The sequence below is a fragment of the Furipterus horrens genome, unplaced genomic scaffold (genome assembly GCF_987537825.1).
Source record: "Furipterus horrens unplaced genomic scaffold, mFurHor1.1.pri manual_scaffold_17, whole genome shotgun sequence".
Taxonomy (NCBI): Eukaryota; Metazoa; Chordata; class Mammalia; order Chiroptera; family Furipteridae; genus Furipterus; species Furipterus horrens.
The window spans coordinates 100,430,333-100,451,519 of record NW_028327187.1 but is presented as its reverse complement, the minus strand read 5'-3'; the positions used below and the strand labels follow the sequence as shown (position 1 = coordinate 100,451,519).

Below are 21,187 nucleotides of genomic sequence, written 5' to 3'. Positions count from 1 at the left end.
CCTCAGGCAGGGGTAGTCATTTGACAGGCCCTGGCTTACCCTTAGTAGTTCACGGAGGGGAGGGCTCCATTTGGAGGCTGTTGGACTCAGTAGAGCAAGGAGCCTTCTTTGGCTCTGATAGCTATCAAATAAAGACTCTAACTGAGGACTCAGAGACCTCCTGGATACCTGTCAATGTGAGCCACCCCTGTCATTTCTTTCTAGAGTCCCAGACAGGTAAGCGTGTTGGGCTCATTGAGCAGCCTCAATTCTGGAGTAACAGTATACCCAAGGGGAGAATCCAGAATTAAGGCTGCTGGTAGCACTCGAGCCCACAAAATAGGAGACAGTAGAGAGGCCCTCTCCTTGCCTGCATCACTGAGAAGACCAGGCCTGGGAGTCAGGTGTATGTGAACCCTCTTTTATTTTGATGGTATCATGTTGGTGAGAGCCTGAGTATAGGGATATCGGGTCTGCAGAGGCAGATATTGAAGGCCTTAACCTAGAGTGAAGGTGAGAACCCTAAATGAGGACTCAGGAAGCCACCAAGCTCAGAACAATGAGTCCCATGGAGCTGTCAGCAGTGCGTGTTCCCTAGCAAAGTTGGTGGGTTGAGGTGCCTCTTTGGTTCCACTTAAGATGCCAAGATGATGACCTGGGTTTAAAGTGTAAATTTAGAGCCCCTCCAGAGGAAGGGGACCAGACCCTGCCAAGAGTTGATATGGTCATCTGGAATGAGAGCTGGTGAGACCCCCACACTCTTAGTAGAGAGTGCTCCACAAAGATGGAAGCTGCCAACTCCTGCCGTCAACCCTAGTAAGCACTGGGCAGTGCTGTTCGTCTGCAGCCTGAGCTTCACTTTAATGATTTCCACAGGGTTCTCAGAGGACAGGTTGGTCAGAGCAGGAGATCTGTAGGTGCCTAGAGCACTGCCCTCAAAGAAAGCTACAGAAGTGGCCTTCTTAAGGCAACGGAGTAGATCCCCAATGAAGGTGCTCACACCCTCTCATCTTCTCTCTTCTCATGCCCAGGTTGCCTGCTGTCCTACCTGCACTCCTAACTACTGTCCTTGACAGTCATCGTGCCTCCTCACGGTTATAAAAAGAAGCTCCACATCCATGCAAAACACCACCAGGCCCAAAGTGTGACCCAGGGTCTGAGTGATGTCAAGGAGAAAGCACTGGTGTCCTCGTCCCCTCCCCCTTTGGAAGCTGTCGCACAGAGAAAAGCTGGTGCTAGGTCAGGTAGCACTGTCAAACGGCCTCAGAGAGCCCTGTCCACCATCACTGAGTCTGCAGATGCTTCAAACAAAGGATTATCTGAAGAAGCCAACTGCGAATTGGAGAATAGGCAAAGTTCTTCCAAGGCCCCATGTTCCATGGTGCAGTCTCAGACAGACCCTCTGAACAAGGTGACTAGTATGTTGGTGCAGTTCTTGATGCAGATGTACAAAAAGAAACAGCCTGTTAGGGAAACAGCTATGCTGAAAATTGTTACTAAAAAGTACAAAGAATACTTCCAGGAAATCCTCAGTAGAGCATCGTTCAACATAGAGGTGGTATTTGGTGTTGACTTAACGGAAGTTGATGCTACAAAGCATTCCTATACCCTGGTCAGCAAAATGGATCTCCCCAACAATGGGAGGGTGAGCCGCAACACCAGGGCATTACCCAAGACGGGTCTCCTGATGTATATCCTAGGCGTGATCTTCATGAACGTCAATTGCGCCACTGAGCAGAAGATCTGGGAGTTCCTGAATAAGATGAGAATATATGCTGGAAGGAGGCACTTTCTATTTGGGGAGCCAAAGAAGCTCATCACCCAAGATCTTGTGAAGCTCCAGTACCTGGAGTACCGCCAGGTGCCTGAGAGTAATCCTCCTTGTTACAATTTCCTGTGGGGTCCAAGAGCCCGTGCTGAGACCAGCAAGATGAAAGTGCTGGAGTTTTGGGCCAAGATTAATCACACTGTCCCCACGACCTTCACATCCTTGTATGAAGAGGTTTGCGAGATGAGGAAAGAGCCCACTAATGGCTGACACCAATGCCATGGCAGTGAATGATTCAGGGCCATGTCCACCAGCTGCTCCCACACCTGACGAAGTTGTTTGAGGCCAATTCTTCATTTTGTGGTTGAAGAGAATAGTCAGTGTTCTAAGCGGTGGACAGCTGGGTGTTACTGAGGGAACACAGGGTATGGTAATTTAGTGTTCCTATTCTATGTGGGCAGTTTGGAGATTCATCTGTATTTTTACTTTTTCCTGTTTGTCAGTGGGTTTACTGCTAAAGAAAGGTTTGTCTAGCCTTATAATTAAAGTTAATTATATTGTTCACACTTGTTGTTTATCTGACTTAAAATTGAGAGTCTTGCTGTTTTGTAAAACAAATTGAGGAAAATTCCATCTAGTTAAGTGATCTAGTGCAAGTTAACATATGCATTTCCTTGAAAATGTAGAGGTATAAAGCTGTAAAAGGTACGGAATCACTAAATAGAGAAAAAAATAATATTGTCAATATTGACTGCCCAGTGCCTTTTACTGTGTGTTTTATAAAGTTATAAATAACAGCATATACTTGACTAATTCGAGAATGTAGAAATAAACTGTAATAAATTAAGCTCCATGCTCACAGGCTCATTTAATCCCCAAACAGTAATTGCACATCTGTTCTTACAAGGATCCATGCTAACACTGGGAGAGGTGAGAAGAAGAATACCTAGTCACTTAACATAAAAAGTATAGCGCTGAGAAGCAGCTATCATATTGGGGAAATAATATACAACCCAAGATGGAAAACCAAATGAAAAGACAGATTAAGAATGGAGAAAAGTGTTTCCAGAGGAGAGCAGTCAAGTGTAAATGCCCTGAGGCAAGACAGCATTGGAACTTGGGAAAAGGATGGGAGGGAATTTCATTTAGCTGCATCATTATTTATTTATTTTTATTTTTGGGTTTTCAATTGCAGTTGTCCTCTTTTCCCCCAATTTCTCTCCCCCACCCAACCCACCCCCTCTTCCGCAATCATATCCCTCCCCGTTGTCCATGTCCATGAGTAATTTATACGGGTTCTTTGACTAAACCTTTCCCTTACTTATCCCCCTTCTCTCCCTCCCCTCCCCCCTATTGACTGCTATTCTGCTCTTTGTTCTATTTAGTTCCTTTGTTTGTGTTGCTCTTTAGTTTCCTGTATTGGGTGATATCATATGGTATTTTTCTTTCTTTGCCTGGCTTATTTCGCTTAGCATAATTCTCTCTAGTTCCATCCATGTTGTTGCAAATGGCAGGACTTCCTTCTTTCTTTCTGCTGCATAGTATTCCGTTGTGTAAATGTACCACAGTTTTTTGATCCACTCATCTACAGATGGGCACTTAGGTTGTTTCCAGCACTTAGCTATTGTAAACAGTGCTGCTATGAACATAGGGGTGCATAAGTTCTTTTGAATTGGTGTTTCAAGATTCTTCGGGTATAATCCTAGCAGTGGAGTCGCTGGTTCAAAAGGCAGTTCCATTTTTAGTTTTTGGAGGTAATTCCATACTGTTTTCCATAGTGGCTGCGCCAGTCTGCATTCCCACCAACAGTGCACTAGGGTTTCCTTTTCTCCACATCCTCGCCAGCACTTGTTGTTTGTTGATTTGTTGATGATGGCCATTCTGACTGGTGTAAAATGGTATCTCATTATGGTTTTTATTTGCATCTCCCAGCTGCATCATTTAGATGATGCTGTGAAACTGGTGAGCAGAGGGTGGGCCGCATAGTTGTAAGACAAAGCCTGAAATGGGAAAAACTGCACTTAACAGTTACTTTGAAATTCTAAGTATGCGACATGCCCTGTGCTGTTGTCCTAGTGCAAGTGTCTTTTACTATGTCTGATCCAAATTAACCTTCAACCTACTCCACAACAATCTTGAAAACTTAAAATTCCCAGATAACTTTTTCATCCTCATCTACTGTTCAATTCACATCATCCTTAGAAAATCCTTGCTGCCCATTAAAAGAGGATCCCCTTCCTCAATACCATGCTCACATTTCAGCCTCCATGAAATCATGTCCAGTGTTCTCAAGACAAAAAAGATCTCTGGATTGTCTGAACTCTCATAGCATAAAATATATGCATAAATCATAAATGGAATTACAATGTAAATGTGTTGCTCAAACTGTGGATTTAGGCTTGATTCAGAACAAAGCTTTCCCACTGTTTCAACAAGCAGGTTTGAAGAAAAACTGAATTTTAAAAAATGAAACAAAACAAATACAAACTATCATCTATTGTTCTGCAGAGCAGAGACATGGCTTCTCATGACAGAAAAATAACAAAAGTCTATTATTATCAATAGACTTTATTGTGTTCAGGGAAAACTTTGTTTCTAAAATAAACACTATGTTATATGTTAATGGTTAATATGTTTAATAAATATGAATGTCATTATTATAATTCTAAAATTTTTAGATACTTTTATATTTAACAAATTTTAGATAAATTGGTGAAAAAATAAAACATGACTAAGCCATGATTTTAAGGTATTCAGTAAAGGATAGGACATTCTTTTACTAAATATATGTGGAAACTCTCTTTTCCTTTGGAAAAAGGAGCATAGTTTTGCCTCTCAAGATTGATTATCCCTTAGCCTTTGGGAAAGCATTAAAATGACATACACACTTTCAGGTACACTTAGGATAAACAATTCTCTCTTTCTCATCTTATAAATACACTCAATCTTTTACGTAGTGCTTTCAAAGTTCTTTTACAAATAGGATTCAATCCAACAAATATTTATTGAGAGTAATATGTAAAAGGCCTGTGTTAAGATACAAGGGGGTGTAAATGTGAATAAAACAATATCCTTGCCCTCAAGGAGTTTGTAGATACACTGGAACAATTTACTTACAATCAAGATTTGCATGAAACTAGTCTTTATAGAAAAATCCGTGGCATAGCTGCTGGAGGCAAAACTCGATTAATCCTCCTGTTTTATGTCCCTCAAGAGTCAATGATCAAACAATAATAATTTTCTCTGATTTAAAAAACAAGTGTCAGTGATCAAAATAGAGAAAAGTAGATCCTTGAGATTTTTACTTCCTATTCAGTTTTTAAGAGAATTTAAATTTAACCCAAAGAATAGAAAATACTCATGCTTTTGAACTAAAGAGTACCTTTAAAGACTTAATGTCATTTAAAACCCAAAAGAAGCTCTTAACTATATATGACACTCAACAGATGCTAGAGTATATGCACTGTAACAGTAAAAATCTGCCTGACACTTTAAAAAGCTGTCTTGGATTAAAACAGAAGAAAAGCAAGCCTGTTGTAAATCATGCTGGAAGGATAGGCACAAATAATAGTAGTTGCAAAATTAACAGAAAACACCGATTCACCGATTCACTCAAGGCTGTGTACCACTCTCCCACCCTCTGTCCCAGTTTGAATGTTTGTTGATTTCTTACCAATGATGCTCCCATGTACACTCTGCTATTCCTTTCTATTACTGTGGATACTTAGTTGCCAAACTGCCATTAGGTCAAGACAACACCCAATTCTTAGTTAATGCCTGGTTTTCCTGATCAGACCTCAGAGACACTCATCCGTTCAGAACTGCTCCCACTTCACTGAGATTTTCCATTGAATCCTTCAATAGGAATCAAAACCTTACAAAAGATGTCTCTATCCTTCCCTTTGTTGAGAGCAGCAATCCACAGTCCCTCTGCATTTCACCTCTCTCACTTTATTGAAGCAATAAATATGATTCTGTCAGACTACAGGCTTGTCTCTTGTAATCTTTGGGTCATTGGATTTTAACAGCATACATGTACATATAGAATAACAAATATTTAAGTAACAACACCAACAACATATCTCAACATACTCTTCACAGTTGACCTGGGAGTTAAAAAACTTATTTAAATTTTTCAAAGACTGTGTGTGATTTATCTCTTAGAATTGACTTCAGGGATAGGGGTTTCCTCATTTCCTTCCTTCTTTCCTTCTTTCCTTTCTTTCTTCCTTCTTTTGTTCCCTTCTTCCCTCCCTCTCTTCCTTTCATTAATCTTTGATAGTAAATACATTGATATATCTGAATTTTGGAAATAACCAAATATTATTTGGAAACATACTTGCTGTGAACCCCTTCAATCACTGTAAATATTTGTTTAAAACTCATTCTGAATTTCTGTTAGAAAAAAAACCATTGAGGTGAATTTTAAAATATAATGGCTGCATCAACCCTTCAAATGTAATGGTCACCACCATTTCTTTTGCATAAGTAAGTGATAGAAAGGTGTAGGATTTCTCCTATAGTAAAATGTAATAATGTATCATTGAGTACATACAGTGTACTATTGCCCATCTATTTTCCTATCTACAAACATTTTCTCATTGACGTTCCAAAACAGAAAATTCTGACCATTAAATATTTAATTATTTATACTCTACATATCATCTTTTCTCAAAAATAATTTCTGTTGACTGCCATTATTCTAAACCATTTTGGGTTGTCCAGTCACCCATGAGTAAGAGCAAAGACACATTAAAAGGATGATACACCATACCCAGTAGGATTTATCCCAGGAATGTAAGGGTGGTTTAACACATGAAAATCAATTAATATAATATATAATATAAATAGAATGAAGGAAAAAAGAGACATGATCACCTTAACTGATGCAGAACCAGCATTTGACAAAACCTAGTAACATTTTATGATTAAAAACACTCAACAAACTAGGAATATAGGGGGAACTACCTCAATCAGATAAAAACATCTATGAAAAACCCACAACTAACATCGTGTATAATACTGAATGGCTGAAAGACTTCACTGTAAGATCAGGAACAAGCCAAACATACCTATTCTCACCATTTTCTTTCAATAGTGTACTGGAAGTTCTACCCAGAACAATTGGACAAGAAAAAGTAATGAAAGGTATCAAAATTTGAGAGGAAAGATAAAATTATCTCTATTCACAGTGATATAATCTTATGTATAAAAAGCCTAAAGAATTATAAAAAAGCTACTTGTGCTGATAAACGAGGTCAGTAAAATTGCACAATTCAAGCTCAACATACAATAATCTCTTGTATTTCTATAAGCCAGTAAAAATGTGAATATGAATTGACTTTATAAAGTATTGTAAGTCTATTTTATGCATTAAAGTAAAAAAAATCTGAACATAAAATTAGGAAAGCATTTCCACTTATAATAGTATAAAAATAAAATACCTAGGTATAAATTTGACCAAAGAGGTATGAGACTTGTACACCAAAAATTATAAAGCATTGTTGAAAGAAATTAAAGATGACTTAAATAAATGACAAGACATCCTGTGTTTATGGATTAGAAGATTTAATATCATTAAGATGGCAATACTCTTAAAATTCTTCTAAAGATTCAATGAAAACCCTATCAAAATTCGAACACCTTTTTTCCAGAAACGAACAAACTAATTCTAAAATTCATATGGAATTACAAAGAAGCACAAATAGCCAAAACAATCTGGAGAAAAAAAGTACTAAATAAATGACTTCACACTTCTTTATTTCAAAACTTACTACAAAGCCATTGTAACCAAAACAATGAAGTACTAACATAAGAATACATATAGTGAGATTCCAGGGATAAACCCTTATATCTATGGTCAACTGGTTTTTGGCAAGGGTGCCAAGACTATTCAATAAGGGAAGGGACAGCCTTTTCAGCAAATGATGTTGCGTTAACTGGATACCAACATGAAAAAAAAAAAAAAAAAAAAGGGAATTTGTAACTCTATTTCATACCATACAAAAATCAATTCAGAATGGATCAAATATGTAAACACAAGAGCTAAAACCATAAAAAATCTTAGAAGAAGACATGTGTAAATCTTTGTGACCATGAATTCGACAGTGGTTTCTTAAATATGACAACAAAAGCACAAGAAACAAAAAGAAAAGATAAATTGGACTCCTTCAAAATTAAAACTTTTGTCCATCAAAGGACTTATCAAAAAATTGAGAAGACAGTTCACAGAATGGGAAGAAACATTTGCAAATCATCTATCTGATAAAGTATTAATATCCAGAATATACAAAAACTTACTGCTCAACCACAAAAATACAAACAACCCAATTAAAAATGGGCTGACTCAAACAGACGTTTTGCCACAGAAGATATATAAATGGTCAACAAATACATCAAAAGATGCTCAACACCATTAATATTTAGAAAAATGTAAATTGAAATCACAATGAGATACTACTTGACACCCTCTGAGATGCTATAATTAAAAAACAGACAAACACCTTGACAGGCGTGGCTCAGTCAGTTGGGCAAGGTCCCACAAAGTGAAAGGTCACCGGTTCGATTCCTGGTCAGGGTACATGCCTGGGTTGTGGGTTCTCTCCCTGGTCAGGGCATGTACAAGAAGGAATCGATCGATGTTTCTCTCTCACATGGATGTGTCTCTCCCTTTCTTTCTCCCATCCTTTCCTTCTCTCTAAAAATAAATAAATAAAATATTTAAAAAACAGAAAAGCAACCAGAAAATAACTGTTGGTGAAAATGTATATAAGTTGTAAACCTTATTTGTTGGTGGAGATGTAAAATAGTTTAGGCACTGTGGGAAACAGTTTGGCTGTTTTTCAGAATGTTAAATATAGAATTATAACCCAGCAATTCCACTCCGACGTATTTATACCCAAGAAAAATAAAAACATATATCCGAACAAAAATCTATATGTGAATGTTAATAGCAACATTACCAATAATAGCCAAAAAACAGAAAAAAACCAAGTGTCCATTAATTGATGAATGGGTAGACAATATGTCGTATATTCAAATAATGGAATAAATTTGGCCATAAAAATGAATGAACTGCTGTTATACCATACAACATGCATGAGTTGTTTTTTTTTTTTTTTAACTTTTTACAGCTTAGAATTTTTATTAAAACAATCACTTAAATTACAACGATCCCCCCAAACAGAAAAGTCTTCCAGGGTCTGTCCCTGACAGGGGGCAAAACTCAGGCCCCACAGGAACAAGTGGGGTTTGACCTCTCTGAAAAGGGATGGAGCTTCCCTGGGAGCCCACAGCCTGGCCCCAGGGCGGCTGGGAGCGGCTGCCCCCCTGCCAAGGCCGCCCCTCCAGGGACTGTGAAGCTCCAGCTCTGTCAGCGAGCAACACTTAGTCACCTTTGTCACCGTCCATGGTCATCAGCCTCTGGACTGGCCGTTTTGGTTTGAAAGAGAGAGAAACGTGCTCCCAAGATTACAAAACACTGTCACTTAAGAAGTGTTATGCAATGCCACGGGGTGTTGTCTAGCGGGGCCGGGCGGGTCCATGAATAATTGAGGCAATACCGCAGGCCGCAGCGTTGCTGTGGCAGAGGTGGGGCCTCAGTCAGGACGGGCGAGGTGGTCCGTGTGGACAGCTGAGCGCTGGCAGCGCAGCCGCACCGAGTGTCATGGCTGGGCAGCGACTTCATGAATGGTGTGTCTGCCCAAGAACCTCAGAAGTGTTTCTAATGAAATAATCATGGCCGGGGCCCTGCTCTCAATGGAGGTGAGAGGCTTCCTTACTTGATAAGCTCCTAACCCTAAAAATATTCACTTAGAAAGAACCTAGGCACAAGTTTATGAAAACCAACCTCTTCTTTCATCCTTTCTTCTTCTGCTGGGGCCCGACGCCTGGCTGAGGGCCCCCTCCTCTCTGCCCTTCCTCTCCAAGAGATCCCACCAGCTCTCACCTCTGAGGAGAGCCTGTGTTCCTGGCTGGGCAACACTCTCCTGGCCTGCTGGGTCTGTTCCCCGCTCCCGCCGCAGCTCAGACGCCAGCCCGGCTTCCCTGTGGCCACACAGGTTGGCATTTCCCAGACTTCAGACATACACATGGCAGTTAAATAATAATTTTTAAAAAGCCTGACAATGCTTTTATAAACTACCACCATGCTTCTGTGCCCACAGCCAGTTGTGGATTAAATTTACAGGTCAGGAGGAAAGTAGCTCTCTGGGAAATGCAGGGAGGGCTGGTGAGCCCGAGGAGACAGCCTCAGCGGAAGAGCCAGACCTTACATCACAAACGCATGAGGGCTCCCTGTCTCCGGGGAAGGGGCCTTTGAGGGACAGGGAGATACGAAGGAACTCTTTCAGCTGCAGCCATCCACTCTTAGTGTCCAGATACAGAGTCCCATCCTGTGTGTTCTAAGAAGCTGGGGTGACAGAGAGGTGGCTTCCTTGGGGCAAGATGGCCCAAGAAGGCGGCAGGCAGCCCAGGACACCATAGCTCTTGACCTCACGTGTCTTCATTCAATAAGCACCCTTTCATGGTGAAAGCTTATCACCTGCTCTACGTAACAGCCCCGTTGGAAGGATCTGAAAGGCTCAGTGGGTCACAGCAGCACCAAGGAGCCAGTGCGGGTCACAGGGGTGGTCTATGACCTGCTGCCCAACATGGGTGGGTAGTCATGCGCCAGCTCACCTTGGGAGGGGCACAAAGAGACCCCATATGTCCCACAAGGGAACATAAAATAAAGGGCCCTCTGGGAGACAAGGGCAACAGCAAAACAGGTTAGGAGAGACTTGCTGGCCGGTGGCCAGGAGAAAAGGTGATTCAGATCAACAAGGCAGCCTGGCGCCAGTGGCGCTCAGTGTTCTGTGGAGGCCCCCAGTCCCAGCGGGGCCACCAGGTGCTGACTAGAGCCTGACCAAGGAGTCCCCAGCCCTCCGTGGCAGGAGAGGCTGAGACTGAAGCAGAGTGAAAAAGACAAGTGACCCCCTTGGCCCTCGGACCCTGGCTTGGGGAGGCAGGAGGAGGGGCAGCGTGTGTTCTGATGGTGCAGGTTCCTGCACGGCTATCTGGCCTCCCAGCACCTCCGCTGGCAGCCAGCCCATCGTCACAGCTTCTGCCAAGTCTTCCCCCCCGTCATGGCGGCCTTTCCCGCTGCCGACCACCTGGCAGCCAGAGCTGCTGCGGGGGTGCCTGGGCCGTGAACAAGCTCCTCAACAACGTGAGCAGGCAGGCCTGGGTGGACCTGGGTGGGCCTGCTTCTTAGGAGACCAGTGCCTCACCAGCGGGAGAAACGACTGTGCTGGAAACCAGAGGGTGGGGGCGGGGCCACCACCTCCTGGCCTCCAGGGGCCTGTGCACTTCACTCTGCAGCCACTTCCCAGCCTGGGCTGGGAGTCAGCACTGGACAGTAGGACACCCCTCCCCCCCAGGGTGCCTTTGATGAGGAAAGTATGGCTCACACATCAGATGAGAAAACACAAACACTTCTTAAGGGGTTTAAAGACTTGGGTCAGGAGAACTGGAACCCTCTGAGGGAAACCTCTGCAGGGCCGCAGTTCAAGGCAATTGCACGTGAAGGGGGCTGGGTTCTCCACGCAGCTGGGGAGAGTTCCAGAGCTCCCACGGAAGCTCCCAGCCCCCTACGGGTGGCTCCCACGGTGTCTGACCCGTCCTGCTGGAGCTGGGAGCAGCAGAAGTTGTAGGCCCTGGGGTGGCGGAGTCATCTGCTAGAGCTCTTCAAAGAAGGCCACTCGGGACTTGGCGCTCTGCAAGGTGAGCTGCAAGGAAGCAGAGGAGAGGTTGGAAGAGGGACTAGATTTCCGCCCCTCAGGCCAGGAAGCCGTTCCGCCTTGCGGACTAGCCTAGAAGTGGTTTGCAGTGAAAGGGAAGCTGGTGGTCAATCCCAAATAAGCTTCCAAATTTGCCCAGGAACTCAAATTAGGAGGTGACAAACAAGGACATGCCAGGAGAAATAGCTGGTGGGCGGAAGCATGTCAGCAGGAAGATGTCGTCTCTTCAGAGGGCAGGAGGTCCCTAGACATTTTAATAGATGCCCACATTCCAGTCCAGAGAAGTCTCTACGGGACCCGGTGGTGTGCTGTCTGCGGTGGCGCCAGTCCGGGAGGCTCACCCTCCCACGGCTCCAAGTCTCAGTCCTCGCATCCTGGGGACGAGCTGGGGCAAGGTGACATGGCCTCAGACAGAGCAGGCCTGCATCAGATGAGGAAGAGCTTGTCCCTTCATGGATGAGTTTTGAAAACACTATGCAAAGCGAAATAAGCAAAACACAAAAGGCCACATATTGCATGATTCCATTTATACTAAATGTGTAGAATGAGGTAAATCCATAGAGACAGAAAGCAAATTACTGGTTGCTAGGGTTTGGTGGAAGGGAGAAATGTGGAGTAATTGTTACATGGGTTCAGGGCTTCTTTTTGAGATGATGAAAATGTTCAGAAATTAGATAGTGGTAATGGTTGCACAGCATTGTAAATATACTAAAAGGCAGTGTCCATAAAATGGTTAAAATAGCAAATTTTGTGTTATATGAATTTAACATCAATAAAATGAACCTCTTTGAGTAATGTTTTTAACAGATTGTGATTTGTTAGACCCAAGTGAGAATCACTCATATTTTGGTACTCAGAATGAGAACTCTAGGTAAAAAGTGCTCATTTCAAAATACAGTAAATATATAACTCATACTTCTTTGGATGAGCCACATATTACAAAATTATAGAGAAGCTTGAACATTTGTGGTAAGGCCTATAGGCTGGGTGGTGGGTGGCAAGGGCAGGGGAAAGGAGAATGGCTGAGACAGAAAAGGCATATACTATTTTACAAGTCAGAATAGCATATTTATTTTATATTTTGAAATATATTCTATACTAGAGATGACTGCCTACTTCAAAGTCCATTTCCTCCTTCTTATCTTCTAAAAGAACCCCTGATTTTTACCAGGGTTGTGACTGTGTAAAGATTACAGTTCTCACTCTTCCTTTCAAGCCAGGCATGACTTTGTGACTAAGTTTTATTTAATGAAAAGTTAAATTGTGGCATGATAACTTCTTTGTAAACATGATCAAAGAGATTTCCACTAATTCCTTGTCTCATCCGTCTTTCTTGTGGCTAGAATGTGAATTCAATGGCTGAGGCAGTCATCTTGACCATAAAAAGTAGGCTAACAGTGTAGAGAAAAAGTAAGATAGAAAGATGTCCGTGATGGATCCTTGAACATGGAGATGTCTTAACAGCCATGAAATTTCTGTCCCCGGATCGATTACAAATGAGAAAGAATGGATTTCTATATTGTTCAAGGTACTATTATTTTGAATTGAATGATTGAGTGTCACAGCAAACTTTTTTATTTCTATTAAATTTACTGGGGGTGACCTTGATTAATAAAATTACATAGGTTTCAAGTGTACAATTCTATAATATATCATCTGTATACTGCATTGCATGTTCACCAGCCAAAGTCAAATCTCCTTCTGTCACCATATATTTGACCCATTTTACCCTTTACTACCACTCCCTGACCCCCTTTCCCTCTGGTGACCACCATGCTGTTGTCTGTCTATGAAGTTTTTTTGTTTGTTACTTTCAGTTTTATATCCTACATATGAGTGAAATCATATGGTTCTTGATTTTTTTCTGACATTTTGTTTAGCATGATATTCTCAAGATTCATCCATGTTGTCACAGTGGCAGTATTTCATCTTTTCTCATGGCTGAGTAGTATTCCCTTGTATATATATGTACCACAACTTCTTTATTCAGTCATCTGTAGAAGGACACCTCCCTTGTTTCTATGTTTTGCCCACTGTGAATAATTATTCCACGAACATATGGGTACATATATCTTTATGAATAAATGGTTTAATTTTGGGGGTATATATCCAGAAGATGTATAATCTCATGAATCACCTTATTTCTCTCCTATTTGTCACAAAACCAACGATGTTCCAGATGGAATTTGCTCTGTTGACTTGGACCTTGGAGTGAAGATAGCATGAAACAGAGCTCCAACCTACCCATGATAACATAAGCAAGAAACATACCTTTGCTATTATAGACCATCAAGTTTTGTGGGTTAATTGTTATATAGCATAACTAGCTCAAATTGACTTATATAGATCCCAATATGAGGAAGACACTGACTACAAAAATGAATGTGACATTATTTATATTTTCAAGAACCTCATTTTATTATAGGGGAATAAATGCATCTAAATAATTATAAATAATATATTGAAAGCTCATAGAACATGTGGAAAAGACTATGATTACACTGAAGAAAGAGACAAACCCTATTTAAGGGGTTTTGGGAATGCTTCATGTAGGAAATGACAGTGAATTTATTATTTTTTTTAATTTTATTTTTTGGTTATTCAATTACAGTTGTCCCATTTTTCCCCCATTGCTCCCCCCTCCCAGCCCATCCCTTCTCCCACAATTATATCCCTCCCCATTGTCCATGTCCATGAGTCATTCATACATGTTCCTTGACCTGACCCTTTCCTTACTTATCCCCCTTCTCTCCCTCGCCCCTCCCCTTTACTGACTACTATTCTAGTCTTTGCCTATTTAGTTCGTTTGTTTGTGTTGCTCTTTAGTTTCCTGTATTAGGTGATATCATATGGTATTTTGCTTTCTTTGCCTGGCTTATTTCACTAAGCATAATTCTCTCTAGTTCCATCCATGTTGTCGCAAATGGCAGGAGTTCCTTCTTTCTTTCTGCTACATAGTATTCCATTGTGTAGATGTACCACAGTTTTTTGATCCATTCATCTACAGATGGGCAGTTAGGCTGTTTCCAGCACTTAGCTATTGTAAACAGGGCTGCTATGAACATAGGGGTGCATAGGTTTTTCGAATTAGGGTTTTAGGATTTTTCGGGTATAATCCTAGCAGTGGAATCACTGGTTCAAATGGCAGTTCCATTTTTAGTTTTTTGAGGTAATTCCATACTGTTCTCCATAGTGGCTGCACCAGTCTGCATTCCCACCAACAGTGCAGTAGGGTTCCCGTTTCTCCACATCCTCGCCAGCACTTGTTGTTTGTTGATTTGTTGATGGTGGCCATTCTGACAGGTGTAAGGTGGTATCTCATTGTGGTTTTTACTTGCATCTCTCTGATGGCCAATGATGTTGAGCATTTTTTCATGTGCCTATGGACCTTCTGTATGTCCTCTTCGGAGAAGTGTTTGTTCAGGTCCTTTGCCCATTTTAAAAATAACATTTTCTGACAATACGATCATCTACATACAGAACAAGAACGTACCTCAAAAGATCAGGGGGTTGCTAAACCATTCTGGACAGTACCTTCTGGATAGAAAATTAAATCTATTTAAACAGAAGTTACACAAGAAGCTGAGTCTAGCTGGAAAAGGAAGGAACACATCGACGTATTCTTTTTTCATTGACAGGACATCTGTCCTGGTGTCTGTGCCTTGGGTTACAGCATCCCTATCACATATCATTCCTGGGACAAGGACCCGTTCTCTGAAGAGTTTGCCATAGGGAAACTGGTCAGGAGTTTACAGAGATGTGGTTTTGACCAGAAAGGTTTTAATCAAGAAACGGAAGCCATAAGGAAGATTCTCTTATAGGACCGTGGAGAGGAACATGCCAGGCAAAATTGTAGCCTGAGCAAAGCTGTCAGGTCTCTCAGGAACTTGTGAGAGGGCACCTTAGGAGGATAACTCCAGGTCACTGGAGGGAAGGTCCTAGTCTCTAACACATATGAAGGTGAGGACCCTGAATGAGGAATTAGGGAAACACCCACAGAGAATAATGTGGCCCATGGATGCCCAACCTGCCTATCAGCCCTCAGAGCCCCAAAACAGCCTTGACAGGATATGAATTAACCTGATTTCCACTTCAGAGGTCAAGAAGGTGAAGACCTTGTGCTGAGGTTCATCAACGTGGGTGAATAAAGGTAGGATTTCCAAGGTGTGCCAGGATAAAGGTGAGTACTATAAAAAGTTCAGAGACCATCAAACTCTTATAAGTGGAGACCTCACCAAATTCTTTCTATTTCATTGGCATGAGAGATCCAGGAATAAATGTCAGGCAGAGAGGGCCTTATATCCTTCTCAGGGGTAACAGAGGAGTGAGGAGTGTGATCACAGGGCAGAGACCCCAATTTAGCAGAGATAAACCTTAGACCTTCACACGAGTCAGATTTGGAATACTGAGTTGGAACCCTCAGTGGGATCACCATCATAGGGCCTCAACCTGCACTCAAGACTTAAATCCTAGGGCTGGCGGTGAGCCTGAAGACACTTGCTCACGTTTTTACTTGCTTTGGTTTCATACAGCAGTTCTAGCTTTATAGCAGACAGAAAAGAAAGCACAGAGGCAACCCATATACCCTCTTACCAGAAGCACAGCCTCCACAACAAGCAACATCCTGCAACAGAGTGGTACATTTACTACCATCTATGAACCTACATTGACACATCCTTGGCATGCTAAGTCCATAGTTACGTTAGACTTCATTCTTAGTATTGTGTATTTTGGGAATTTGACAAAGGTATGATGACTTGTAGCCACATTATAGTTTCATGCAGCCTAGGTTCACTGCCTTAAAAATGCTCTGTGCCCCACCTATTCATCTCTCCCTACCACCTAAACCCTGGCGACCACTTAACTTTTTACTTTTCCTGTAGTGTTGGCTTTTCCAGAATGTCATATGGTTGAAACCATGCAGAATGTAGCCCTTTAAGATTGGCTTGTTTCATGTAGTAATATATATTTAAGCTTCCTCCGTGTCCTTTCGGGGCTTGAAGTTCAATTCTTTTGTCTAGAGGTACCAAGAATGGGCTTCCATGGACTATCCTGGGTGTGATCATCTTGAACAACAACTATGCAACTGAAAAAGAGAATTGGAATTCCTGAATATTTAAGACATCTATATTGGGAGGTGGCACTTTATTTTGGGGGATTATTGGAAGCTTTTTGCTCAATATTTGGTGTAGAAAATACCCCTGCAAAACCAGGAGGTGCCTAAAAGTGATTTTCCATGCAATGAGTTCCGGTGGGGACCAAGAGCCCGTGCTGACACCACCAAGATGAATCCTGCAGTTTATGTCCAAGGTCAATGATACCATCCCTACTGCCTGCCCACCTCCTTATGAAGAGGCTTTGAAAGATGAGAAGAGGAGAGCCCGAGCCCGAGCTGCATCTAGGGTTGGCATGCCTTCTAAGTCCAGTGACTGTCCAGGGCCACATGCAGTTGCTAATCTCCCCTTGAGTGAGGTCTGAGGCAAAGTCCTCACATTGTGGGCGGAAAAGCCTGTTGACTAGTATTTCTGATGTGCATGAATACATTAGTGATGTGTTTTTAGTGGTAATTTTCAAGCGGTGTTCTTTCAACAGAAACTTTTACACAGACAAAGAATGGCAAATACTGTGTAGTATCACATAAATGTGGAATCCTTAAGGCACACACACACACACACAGATGTACTCATAGGTACAGAGAACAGATTGGAGGTTGCCAGAGGCAGGGGTGGAATGTGGGCGAAATGGATAAAGGTGGCCAAAATGTACACATTTCCAGTTATAATATATAATGATAGGACATTGGGATGTAATGTAGAGGATGAAGAGTAAAAGTTAATAATACAATATTACAAGTGTGAACAGTGTCAAGACAGATGTTCTAATTACAAGAAAGAAAAAAGAATCTAGATTAAAAAAACTTTTCAGTGCATATATTAGTTTACAACAAATGGCTGCAAATTTAACAACTTCAAACCACAGACATGGAGTATCTCACTAAATATCGGTCAGACTTGTGGGCACACAGTAGGTGGGATCTGCAGGTCAGAAATCTCACAGAGCTACAATCAATGTATCGGGCACCTGCGTTCTCACATGAAGCACAGGAGCTCCTTCAAATACCATGCATGTTTGGGGCAGAATTCACTTACCAAAAGGACTGAGATGCCCATTTGCTTGCTTGCTGTTGGCTAGGGGTCATTCTCAGGTCACTCGTAGGTCTTTGCTCTGCTATGCAGGTCTTCCCATCTTCAAAGCCAGCAAGAAGAACTGCCTTCTCACTTTTGGATTTCTTTTGACAGGAAAAGCCACATTCCATGTAAGGACTCACCTTATTATGTCTAGACTATGGAGAATAATATCCCCATTTTAAAACTATCCGATTTGGGACCTCAATTACATCTTTTAAAGTTCTCATAGCAGTACCTCGATTAGTGTTTGATGAATTAACTGGAAGATGTACACCACGAGTCAGGAATCCGGTAGGCCCTCTTGGAATTCTGACTGCCAGTGTCCTTGTGGGATTGTGGTTATGTGTGTAATTAGGAGCTTTACCCTCTCAAGGTACATGATAGGATAAATGCTGTTCTTGATGCTTGCCTCAAAAATAACCTGAGGTCCCAGGTGGATATTGATGAGATAAGATTGACCTTGTGTTGATTTTGCTGAAGCTGGGAAATGAGTCTTGAAACAATGATTACATTATGCTCTTACTACTGCAAATGTATAAATTTCATCACACAAATTATTCCAGAACTTGAAAACAGAAACAAAACTTCCAAAAGTTCTTTATGAAATAACTATGACAATACTATTTGGACCAGGTAAATAAAGCTCAAAATTACTTTATTATTATATTGCTTAAAAAATATTACTTAATTCCAGTATGACTTAAGAACATTGATGGAAAAATCCTCAAAATGCAAACTTACAGAGTTTTACAATATATGAAAAACTGTGCATTTACCTATGATGCACTAAGTCCACGTTTTTACAACTTACCCTGAATACATGCCGGCAACAATAGGAAAATACATATTCATCAATATATTGTTGTTAATAAATAATGGTATATCCACACCGAATACTTGTAAAAAAGAATGAGGTTGGGGAGATGGCGGAGGAGTGAGGAGAGGCTGAGGTTTCAGGCTCCCGAGACCCTTCTGCAGTTTGGACTAACTGCAGACAGAACATCTCAGTGAGCAGCTGGACACTGGCAGGAGTCGAGCCAAGGCACTGCTGGATTAGAGAAAATCCATCTGGGAACAACCTGTTTAGTGAGGATAGCAGAGAAAAAGGGGATGAAACGGGATTCCTGACTGGGACGGCTGCCGGAGCTGTGGCTGGAAGTAAACAAAGGCTTTTTGGGGCCCAAAGGTTACCCAGGAGAGGTGTTGGGAGGAGAGCAGATCTCTGCCCGCTGGCAGAGACCAGACTCGACCAAGTGGCATTGGCGCTGAAGGACAGGAGACAGCGTGCTGCCGGGCAAGTGAGAACATAATTCTCCTTTATGTTTTTCTCTAGTGGATGGTGGAGAGGGGAGGAAAGTTTGGGGGTGGTAGGCCATTCTTGAGGAGCGCAGGCGCAGTAGTGTGCTCATCCACCCCCCAACCCTCCCCTTGGGTCACGGGGGCGCGCATAGGGAAGTGCCCTCATTCACTGGCCCAGGTGCGCAGGGCTGCGCGTCCAGGTGCCCCTCGGACACATGCCAACAGACATAAAATCAGTGACCCAACAGGCGCAGGGAGGGCCCACTGGACACGCAGAAGACTGTGCGCAGTCGCCCCTGGCCAGCCCAATGGGCGCCAGGCCAAAGTACCAGGCCGGAATCCGGAGCGCCGCAGAGCACTTGCCCAGGCTAGCTCCCAGCCTCTTGGGTATACACCGGCACTAGAGCCAAAAAACACCTCAAGGGCTTTCCTGGAACGCCGCGCAGCCGGCTTTCTAGGAGTGTGGTGCGGCAGGCCAGAGCTGAGTTCCCCGTACACCTTGGGCGCCCACCGGTGCTCGAGCCAAAAAAAACACCTCGAGGGCTTTTCCGGAGTGCAGCGCGGCCCGCTTTCTCAGAGCGCGGTGCGGCCAGCTTTCTAGGAGCGCGGCGCAGCAGGCAGGAGCTTAGTTCCCCAGACACCTTGGGCGCGCACCGGTGCTTGAGCCAAAAAGAAAACACCTGGAGGGCTTTCCCGGTGCTTGGCGTGGCCAGCTTTCTAGGAGCGCGGCACGGCAGTCCTGAGCTTAGTTCCCCAGCCACTTTGGGCGCGCATTGATGCTTGAGTGAAAAAAAAAAAACACCTCGCCAGCTTCCCCAGAGCACAGTATGGCCTGCTTTCCTGGAGCGCGGCGTGGCAGACCTGAGGTGGGCTCTTGGCTGCCTTGCATTGCGCCCTGCCGGGCACCTCGCGCACACCACAGCTGCAAGGAATAGGAATCTCTGACCCATCACATTAGACCAGCTGTGGACGCAGAAAAACAAGACGACACAAGAAGGCTGAACTGACATCTCCACAAAAGAATTCGAGATAAAGTGGATAGAGTGACTCCCAATCAACAAGCCAGAAGGAATATCGTAACAAAAAAAAAATCTGAAATATAATCAGACAGCATAAACAAATGATATAAAAGGTACCCCAAGAACATCAGGCTCAGGAGATCAAAGAGACTGCACCACTGAAACCCCCAGATCTACCATAAACAATCTCATACCACAAAGGAGGGAAGGCAAAGCAGACAAATCCAAATAACAAAAACAAACAAGAAGTACCCAACATGGTAAGATGCAGAAACAACCTCTCAATGAAAAGAAAAGAGGAATCCCCAGAAAGAGAGGTAGATGGAACAGACATAGCCCAAATGTCAGACATGGAATTCAAAACTATGGTGGTGAAGAAGCTCAATATGCTCGAAAACCTCAAAAACAACTATGACAACCTCCAAGGAAGTTACCAACAGCTCCAAGAAAATTACAGGGAACTTGCAGAGAACTACACCAGCATAAAAAAAAGACATAGAAACTATCAACAAGAACCAGGAAGAAATGAAGAATGCAATCTCTGAACTGAAAAACACAGTAGAATCAGTCAAAAGCAGACTAAGCGAAGCAGAAGATCGGATTAGTGAGTTAGAGGATAATGTAGGTAATAATTCTCAAATGATACAGCAAAATGAAAAAAGATTGAAAAAATATGAACAAGATGTAAGGGAATTACAGGATAGCATTAGAAAAAATAATTTAAGGATCATCGGAATAAGAGAGGGAGAAGAAAAGGAGCATGGAATTGAAAAACCGATAGGAGAAATAGTGACAGAAAATTTTCCGAACCAATTGAGAGAAAAAGTTATGCAAGTCCAAGAAGCACTGAGAGTTCCAATAAAGAGGAACCCCCAAAAACCCACTCCAAGGCACATCATAGTCAAAATGGCAACATTCCAAGACAAAGAGAGAATCCTCAAAGCAGCAAGATAAAAACAGCAAAGAACTTACAAGGGAGCTCCAATAAGGCTATCGACCGATTTCTCAACAGAAACATTACAAGCCAGAAGGGAATGGTCAAAAATATTTCAAGCAATGAAAAACAAAGGCCTACAACCAAGAATACTCTACCCAGCAAGGCTCTCATTCAAAATAGAAGGTGAAATAAGGAGTTTCTCAGGCAAAGGAAGACTA

At 42.5% G+C, this 21,187-nt stretch overlaps 1 protein-coding gene across 1 annotated transcript in view; it reads left to right on the top strand.

The window, feature by feature from the left end:
* The first annotated feature begins 713 nt into the window (after positions 1–713).
* Positions 714–21,187, top strand: part of LOC149991696 (melanoma-associated antigen B3-like) — a 30,735-nt gene continuing 10,261 nt past the window's right edge. Inside the window, exons 1-4 of the mRNA XM_090264142.1 lie at positions 714–795; positions 1,056–1,981; positions 16,882–16,935; positions 19,407–19,630. Coding sequence (XP_090120268.1) covers positions 714–795; positions 1,056–1,981; positions 16,882–16,935; positions 19,407–19,630 — 1,286 coding nt within the window. The remainder of the gene's footprint in view (positions 796–1,055; positions 1,982–16,881; positions 16,936–19,406; positions 19,631–21,187) is intronic.